The sequence below is a fragment of the Somniosus microcephalus genome, chromosome 5, assembly GCF_052327205.1.
Source record: "Somniosus microcephalus isolate GS21.2 chromosome 5, FLI_Smic_1.0, whole genome shotgun sequence".
Taxonomy (NCBI): Eukaryota; Metazoa; Chordata; class Chondrichthyes; order Squaliformes; family Somniosidae; genus Somniosus; species Somniosus microcephalus.
The window spans coordinates 184,334,145-184,343,575 of NC_140991.1; the positions used below are offsets into that span (position 1 = coordinate 184,334,145).

Consider the following 9,431-nt stretch of genomic DNA (forward strand, 5'->3'; position numbering starts at 1 on the left):
CAATCTGGGCTGGATATCCCTTCAATGTCTGAAGGTGGACTGAGATAACACTAAATATTGTAAAATATTGTTAGATTTATAAGCTGCTGTATTCCACAATGAGGTGAACAGTTATGAGCAGTATTGATACAATCTACATTCATACAATGACCGTGAAATAAAGAATATGTGACTCTATCCTATTTTGGTTGACCTTAAACAGAGTAAACCCTCTGCATTCTGTCCTGCAGTCCTGGGGTAGAATCTGCTCTCGTTACAGCCTTTTTCTGCCTCACTGCCTGTGTAGTGTACTGTGCCAAAAAGCCTGACTGCCTTTTGGTGTCTATGTCTCTTATTAAAAACCTGACTACTTCAACTTTTAGTCAGAACTGACTACCCATCCCCTAACACCTCTTTCCCTCCACTGACCCCTGCTGAGTTCAAACTAGTAGCAATGCATGTGAATGGTGCCTGGAATGTCAAATGAACTTTCATTGACTCCAGGATGTTGGTGTCAGATGCCCTGCCTGAAACCTAACACAGCTTCCTGCCAGCCCTTTAAAGTAAGCTTTGATTAAAAGCATATTTTAAAGTAACTAATACCTAGATCATTTCCTGCGAAAACAAATTATCAAAAAATTCAAAAACATGACATTGTGCCACAGATACTCTCAATTCACAATCATTTCATGTAGTTCACACTGAAAAGTAATTTTTCCTCTTTCTTTTAAAGGATCCTAAACTGCTAAGCCTGGTGTCAAGGTTGATTTGTTTCAACCCTAATGACAGATTGAGAGTTGATCAGGTGTTAAAGGATGACTGGTTCTTGGGGATTAAAACTCCTGACACTATTCACGAAGAAACCAATACTTCTGCATCAGATGAAACCATTGTGACCAGTGCCTTTGCAGATGAAACCAAATCAGAATTGCTGGGTGAAGCTGCAACATAACATTTTTCCCAGATTTATGTTTTACAGCTTACTTTCATTAGTTGCATCAAATAAGTTTTGTTGTATCAGTGCTTCTGGTCACTTCAATAGGTTAGTAATGGAAGGGGAGGACATATGAGGCTGCCTCTTGAAGCTCGGTACAACTTTGGAAATTGTTTTCCATGAATCACGGTAGTATGGTAGATTTATTTTACTACTTATTTCTTATGAGGTTCCTATTTAATTTGAGAAAAATTAGTTTTTTTTGCAAAAAATAATGGAAAATGAACAGTACAATCTATTTTCATTGTTCATTGCTGTTGCCATTTTTTCATTTTATAAAGGAAAACCAGGTACCACTTGGACTACTGATGTGCTCTTTTCAATGACTAGGTGAAAGTCCTCATTGGTGACCTGTGCGTTGGCAAGCTGCTGAAGTTGTTTCTGCCAGGGCTAGAACCTTTTGATGTAGTGGATTGACAAGTGGTGCATGTTTTTGCCACTAATGAGAGACTCGTATTGTGTTTTGGTTTAATGTGTACCTTTTTGTGGGGAGAAAGATACTTTGCCTTAAAATAATTGTGAATATCACTAAGGGAGAATTTAAAATTAAAATACATACTGCTACCACTGTGGCACTGAAGCCCTTACTGCAAAAGAAAAATCAACTGATAAACATGTGCACCCTTGAGGAAGAAATACACAACTTTGTTTCAGAAGGAAAGGTAAAAGTTAAACATACTTTCCAGTTTATTAATACTTTATCCAGCAATGTGTTGGTCTGTTTTAACAATGTGCTTAATAAAGAATTAAAATTCTCTAACTGCTGTTGTGAGCTCAACAAAATAGTCACTAACATTTCAAACGTTGAAGGTAGTAAATGGGCTGTTACTATTCGTGGCAGAAACTCCTTCAGAACAAGTGTTCATTTGAAGTTACTAAGAACCAGTAGAATGTGATATTTAGTCCAGATTGTAAGGGGGTTCTTGGGACGATGGGCAAAGGTGTGGTAAGTTTTGAAGCTTATGAAGGTGCAAAGAGACGCAACAAAGCAGAGATTCAGGAGTCCAATCATTGGCAGCTGAAGACTCTTCATCTGAGGGTGAAACATTGCCGCCTGAATTTTGCGGGGGGTCAGTGGCCGGGATCGGTGGCAGGTCGGGTGGGAAAGTGGATTGTTTTCACAGCAGATCGGGACCCTGCTGTGAACCCGCCGTCACACACTTTTCCCAATGTCGGGTCTATCAGCGCTGAGCAGACCCGACGGGCAGTGGCGGGGGTCCCAATTTAGGTAATTTGTGGCTTGTTTAGAGCTACTTAAGAATGAATTTCAGCTTACCTTTGGCATATGACAGCTTACCTACAGGGTCCACATTGGTCGTGGAACACGTCTGTCAAGCTGAGGCAGGAGTTCCGTTGCCATTGAATCAGTTGTTGAGTTGACAGCTTCAAATGTAAAGTAAAAGCTCCCACCTTACAGAGATATCTTCCCTCAGCCACAAGCTCTTCCTCACTGCATTTCCACAGCAGATTCATAGAACAAAAAATAGGAGCAGGAGTATGCTATTCGGCCCTTCGAGCCTGCTCCGCCATTCAATATGATCATGGCTGATCCTCTATCTGAATACCATATTCCCGCTCTCTCCCTATACCCTTTGATGCCTTTTGTGTCTAGAAATCTATCTATCTATCTTCTTAAATATATTCACCATGCTGTAAGTCTTTACACAAGTTTCCATCCAGTCTGACCTCATTACCTCTCTCACCATTGACAGATTGCTTCTGTCATCTCTACTTCACCTGCCATCTATTCCATCAGCATTGGTGCCCTTTATACTCTCTCACCTTGGTTCTCAGAATCTCACCACGATCAGCCCCAACACCAGCAGCACCAACATCAACTTTCTCCTCGCTCTCTGTCCTGTGCAACAGTTGATTATCAGCACCCGAGCACATTGCTGCCAGGGATGGCCTCACCATGGCCAGATTTACTTCGCCTGACGCTGTACACCATGGCTGCCACATGATGCGCCAGGTTGGCACTTCCCCACACCAACACCATAAATGCTCAAGACATTCCTTTCACACTCATGACCATTGCGGGGTGTACTGTTATGTCTCGCCATTCACTGCAACTCACTAAACCATTTCCAAAGGTGCGCACACATCTGTCCAAGAACGCAAAGTGTTGAAAATAAATGTTTCAATGTTTGACACCTCATTAATAGAAACTTTACATGAACATTGCATAAAACACCCAAGTGCCTACCCTTGTGTGTTGTTAGTTGGTATGATTGCAGTGGATGAGTGTAAGGGGTGGCTAGTGAGAGGAGGATGTGATAATATAGATAGAAGGGATGGGTGGAGGTGCAAGGTAAGTTGGTGTGAGTAAGGATGTGCAGGAGTAGGGTAGGGAAGGCAGAGTGATGGGGATGTGACGAGTGGCACAGCAGGATGAGGTTGAGTTTGGCTTTGTCCTAACGTTTCGTGATCTACTGAGATCATTGAAATGTTTGCGGCACTACACCCAGGTCCTCCTGACTACATCCCTGATTGTGCCCTCCTCTGCAATGTGCAACCAGGCTATGGAACTCCTGGGGAGGTCTCTTCCGCCCATGGGAAGGGAAGCGGACCTCCCTGCATGATGTGACTCCCTCCATAAGCATATGGAGGGAGTCATGCGAGAGCCTGGGTGCAGTCCTGTGCCTTTGTGCAATCATTGACAGTTTTTGCAGCACCTCGATGCTGTAGAACACTGACAGCACAAATGTCGGAATAAATTTGGATATGGTCCCTTTAAGGAAACTGGCTGATGACGCGTCATCCAATTCTGTCACCTGACCCGCTTCCTCTAATTTGCTGGGAAACCTTAACAAGCCCCATCAAGGGAAATTCATTTCATAGAGTGGGATGGAGCCAGCAGCTGGGTCGCGACCCACCACCGACGTTGCCCGCCACAGACCTGCTGAGGTGAGCAAAATCGCGGTCTAGTGTTATCCAATAGAAGTTGCTGACTAGCCACAGGTGTGGCTATGGCGACACCACTTTAGCCGTGTGCACTAATTTTTATACAAAATGCATTACTACACTGACAATACAGGTAAATATACTTCACGTGTGCATTTACTTAATAAACATCTACCACCATTCAATAACTAAGGAAGTAAAGCACTTACAATGATCAAAAAACACTCGCACACTCTGCTTTTCTTTTACAATTTTACCAATAAATGCACCAAAAGGTTAAAGTACACATGTGAATATGAGTATTGAGATCTTGTGCCCAAGGATGGTGTCTCTTACTCATTTTATATTTAATAATCAGAAATGCAATTAGCCACACCTGGATTCCCAATTAACCACATGTGGTTAGTGGTTAATGTATTGGACAACACTGTAGTAGTCCACTATTGATGTATGGGTACTGGCTTCAAGCAGAGTTGAAATGTATCAGATACTTTTCATTTATGGAAATCCCAATACAAAAATAGCTAAATGCAAAATTCTTATCCAAGCGTAAAATGTTCCCCAATTATTTAGTTTTAATGTTTAGCCCACTAAATATATTCAATTTTCTGCCAAATTTCCTCTAGTAACAGCATTTTAAAAGTAATAATTTTTGTGTACAATAAATTATTTCAAAGTGTCTTGTTTTCATTCCGAATGAATCAATGATTAATGGATACAATGGATAGGAAATTGGTTGTGTTTATCTGTAGTTTATAAAAGTTCCTAATCTAACCATAGCTTTGATCCAAGAATACTTGTTGGCTGACTGGCTACGACTTTAATAAATCTTTTCTTCATCTCTTTCACAGCTCAAAGAATGATAACGTGGCTTGAAAGTCTATTTTCAGCTCAGTAAAGCTGAACTACTTTATACAGTATGATTCCAATAGAAAACTCTCCTGTAAGAGTTTATATTCTATTGTCCTGAGGCTTCACACAGTATGCTTGTTGTTTAAGTTACATTTTGAAAAGCTTCATCATTAGAGGCAAATGATTCTTCAGTGTGACCTTATTCAGGTATTCATAAATCATCAAACAGCTGCAAACATTTCTTATTTTGCTGGAGGGTGTTGTGTAAACATAATTTTCCATTTGTAATGTCTAGTTTCTCACAGCATTCAATTAATATAACATGAAAAACAGTAATACTGCTAGACAATCAAATTATCACACCAGTTAGCTCCGGGGCCAACATTTCTCTGTTCATGAAGCTTTATGAAACAGTAGCTGTGGTTAAAAAGTAGTAAGAGTGATAAACAACAACTACTTGCATTTATACTGTATAGTGCCTTTAACAGTAAAACTGCCCCAAGGCGTTCCACAGGAGCATTATCAGACAAAGTTTGAAACCAAGCCCCACAAAGAGATAGTTGTACAGGTGACAAAAGCTTGGTCAAAGAGAGGTTTTAAGGAGCAACTTAAAGGATGGAGAGGTTTATGGAGGGAATTCCAGAGCTTTGGGCCTAGACAGCTGAAGGCATGGCCACTAATGGTGGAGCGATCAAAATCGAGAATGCGCAAGAGGCCAGAATTGGAGGAGTGCAGAGATATTGGAGGGTTGTAAAGCTGGAGGAGGTTAGAGATGGGGAGCGGTGAGGCCATGGAAGGATTTGAACACAAAGTTGAGAATTTTAAAATCTTGGCATTGCCAGACCAGGAGCCAATATAGGTCACCGAGCACAGGGGTGATGAGTGAATGGGACTTGATGCGAGTTTAAGATCCCAGCAGCAGAGTTTTGGATGAGCTCAAGTTTACGGAGGATGGGAGGTCAGCCAGGAGAGTATTGGAACAGTTGAGTCTGGAGGTAACAAAGGCATTGATGAGTTGAGGCAGGGGCAGAGATGGGCGATATTAGAGGTGCAAGTAGGCGGTCTTGGTGGTGGAGAGGATATGGGGTCGAACGCTCAGTTCAGGGTCAAATAGGATGCCGAGATTGCAAACTGTCCAGTTCAGCCTCAGACAGGGGCAAGGGAGTGGGATGCCGCCTGTGGGTAAGAAACTGAGTTTGTGGTGGGACCGATAGGAGAAGATAGCAATTAAAATGGTTATTTATCCATGAGTTCATACTTCACAAAATGTGATTGAAAGGCTTCCAAAATATTTGTGATAAAGCAAGTTGAACCTAATGCCTTGTTAAAGGTCGCTGTGCTGTGTTCCACAGTTAGGGAGACATGGCGTAAGGTGAATTTCTCACCGAAGTGTAGACCTGGAATAAAAAGAAAATAAAGAACCTGCATTTATATAACACCTTTCAAGTCCTAAGGACATCCCAAAGTGCTTAACATCCATTAAAGTAATTTTGAAGTATGAACCGTGCTTGAGCTTGACGATCACAGAATTTGCACTTTCAGAACAGTACTTGCCCACTTGAAATCTGTACAGCCATTTTAATGCAGCAAGAAGTGGCTGCTGGAAGATGTGAGAATTTAGTTTGCTAACCTAATGCAGTATGTGCTTTTAATTATATGGAATTTGTTTTTTTTTATGTTGGGATGATTGCAGCTGGTCATAACAGTGCAAATAAATGAGGATTTCAAAGCAAAGTATTGTTGGAACTGTTTATTAAAAATTATTGTAAAAATTGAAGTAAAAGCAGAAAATGCTGGAAATATTCAGCAGGTCAGGCAGCATCTGTGGAGAGAAAGAGTTAACATTTCAGGTCGATAAACTTTTATCAGAACCTCAGATGACCTTTCATCAGAACCCCAGTTCTGATGAAAGGTCATCAACCTGAAACATTGGGCTGAATTTTAGTTGGGGGCGGGGAGGCTCTGAGACGGTCGGGAGGCCGGGTTTTCCACAGGCCCTGCTGACTCTGACAGCAAAGCCTGATTTGCATGTGAGACCTCTGTTTCCCACCCGCAGCCAGCCAGATTGAGAGGCTAGTTGGCTCCAGGCAGGTATGCCTGCAGCCCTAGGCCGCATAGAGGAGGGAGGGATCATGTTGGGGTCGGCCCAGGAGTGGTGGGGGTGGCCGGCGACCAGCCCAGGAGTAGATCCGGGGGGGGGTCGGCCCAAGAATAGATCAGTTGGGGGGGCGGGGGGAGTTGTCCCAAAAGTAGATCGATGGTGCGGGGGGAAGAGGTCGGCCCAAGAGTAGATCGATGGTGCGGGGGAGAGGTCGGCCCAAGAGTAGATTGGGGGGGGGTGTGGATCGGGGGCCAGAGTACCTGGGGGGGGGGGGGGCGGGGGAGTGGTGGTGGAGGTAAGAGGCCTCATGGCGGGGTTCTCTGATCGCTGGGTAGGGGTGGCCTGCGACCGGCCCAGGAGTAGATCGGTGGGGGGGGGGGGTGTCAGCCCAAGAGTAGATCATGGGGAGGGTCGGCCCAGGAGTAGATCGGTGGTGCGGGAGAAGAGGTCGGCCCAAGGGTAGGCCGGGGGGGAGGAGAGAGGTCAGCCCAAGAGTGGATCGGGGGCCAGAGTAGGGGGGAGGGATCGTGGGGTGGGGTGGAGAAAGAGGCCTCCTGGCAGGGTTCTCTGATCGCCGGTTGGGGGGGTGGGTTAGAGAGGGACCCTGGATTCAGGAGGTAAGTGTAAAAGTACTTACCTCCTGTGGTGTGTCCGTCAGTAGTAAGACACAGACTGCAGGAGAACAGTACAACAGGTGTTTACTCAATGTGGCTCACTCTGGAACTGACTGTACAGATTTCCACTCAGTGCTATATACAGGTGTGGTCACTGCCGGTACTACAGTATACATGAGCTGTCAAAAGTAGTTCCCCCCCCTTAAAGGTATATACATTACAATGCCTCCCCTTTTAGATTAACAGTACCATAACACTCATTTAACAATTAAATATCAAACTAATTACAATTAACACTTTTAACATACAACGTTAGCTGAAAATAGTCCATTTATATATTCAGTCTTTGGGGAGGCTTCCTGATCCTTTCTGGATAGCGCCTTTCCCGAGTGTCTCGCTCTTGGTGTGGAGGCGATTTTTGCACCCTGTCGTCAGTTGGGTCATCAGCTTCCGATGCCACTGTTTCTGGGGTAGATGCGACCTGTACGTCGGGTTCCTCACCAGGTATGTATGGGCGAGGCATGGGGTTGACTTGTTCCTGTGACTCTAGGATCTGGTCAGCATGGCGTCTCACGATGTTCTCCCCAATGTCCACTGTGTACATTAGTGGGCCCTGCCGTGTGCATATCGTTCCTGGCTGCCATTTTTCTGTGCGGTAGTCGCGGGCTGATATACCTATCAATTCGTCCAATAAAAGCGACAAGTTAGGAACGTAACTAAAGGTTTTTATTGACTAAATAACAGCCCACCCTCGTGGGTGATCGGGTCCAACAAGGAGGAATACCAGCCAGTCGACTACCTTTATACCTGGGCAGGTAGGTGGAGCCATGGGCGGAGTCGGAGGTGGTCAGCCCAGGTATAACAGCGCGACAAGAGGCGACCTCGTATAGTGATACAACAGTGAGAACAGTGAGAACAATACAACAGTGATAACTATAGTGAACGATAAAAGTGGTTTACCACATTCACCCCTTGTTTAGATTTGAGTCCGGCGGGGTGAAGTGTACTACCAGTTCTGGTATGTCAGTCTGTCCGGAGGCCTCGTAAGCCTCTCCGATCGTCGCAGCGGCGGTGCTGCATTATCCGGTGTTAATGCTGGTGTCTGCGTGGTCGGCGAAGGCTCGTGGGGTTCCGGCATGCCGTCTACCTGGGCTGGAATTGGTGGGGGGGGGTAAAGGTGGTGTCTCCGGAGTGCCCGAGGGTGCGAGGTCTCGTAAGGAGACAGTGTCCTCCCGCCCATCTGGGTAAGCCACGTAGGCGTACTGGGGGTTGGCGTGCAGGAGGTTCACCCTCTCGACCAGGGGGTCCGTTTTATGGGCCCTCACATGCTTTCGCAGCAAGACGGGCCCCGGAGAGGTCAGCCAGGTTGGTAGAGTGGTTCCCGTAGTCGACTTCCTGGGGAAAACAAACATTCGTTCATGGGGGGTGGCGTTAACGGCAGTGCAAAGTAGTGACCGGATGGAGTGCAGCACTGTCGGGAGGACTTCCTGCCAGCGGGAGGTTGGGAGGCCCTTAGACTTTAAGGCTAAGAGGACGGCCTTCCATACTGTCGCGTTCTCTCTTTCCACCTGGCCGTTTCCTCGGGGGTTGTAGCTGGTGGTCCTACTTGCTGCAATACCTCTCGCTAGTAGGAACTGACGGAGTTCCTCGCTCATGAAGGAGGAGCCCCGGTCACTATGTATATAGTTCGGGAACCCGAACAAGGCGAAGAGGTCGTTCAGGCACTTGATGACCGTGGTACTGGTCATGTCTGGGCAGGGGAAGCGAACCAGGAGTACTCATCAACGATGTTGTGGAAGGACACATTGCGGTCAGATGACGGTAGAGGCCCCTTAAAGTCGATGCTCAGGCGCTCGAAGGGGCGGGTGGCCTTGATCAGGCTTGCTCTGTCCGGCCTATAGAAGTGCGGTTTGCACTCGGCGCAGGTCTGGCAGTTCCTGGTCATGGTCCTGACCTCCTCGATGGAGTAGGTCAGGTTGCGGGCCTT

The 9,431-nt window shown here is 45.7% G+C and overlaps 1 protein-coding gene across 7 annotated transcripts in view; it reads left to right on the forward strand.

Annotated features, from left to right (window-relative positions):
- stk31 (serine/threonine kinase 31) overlaps positions 1-6,463 on the forward strand; it is a 165,220-nt gene extending 158,757 nt beyond the window's left edge. For 6 of the 7 annotated variants that reach the window (XM_085988490.1, XM_085988486.1, XM_085988487.1 and 3 more), the window contains one exon: positions 713-1,733. In XM_085988490.1, coding sequence (XP_085844616.1) covers positions 713-931 — 219 coding nt within the window. In that variant the 3' untranslated portion in view covers positions 932-1,733. Of the gene's footprint in view, positions 1-712; positions 1,734-4,728 lie in introns of those variants that run through there. The other variant, XM_085988491.1, reaches the window with a different exon arrangement.
- The last annotated feature ends 2,968 nt before the right edge of the window (positions 6,464-9,431 follow it).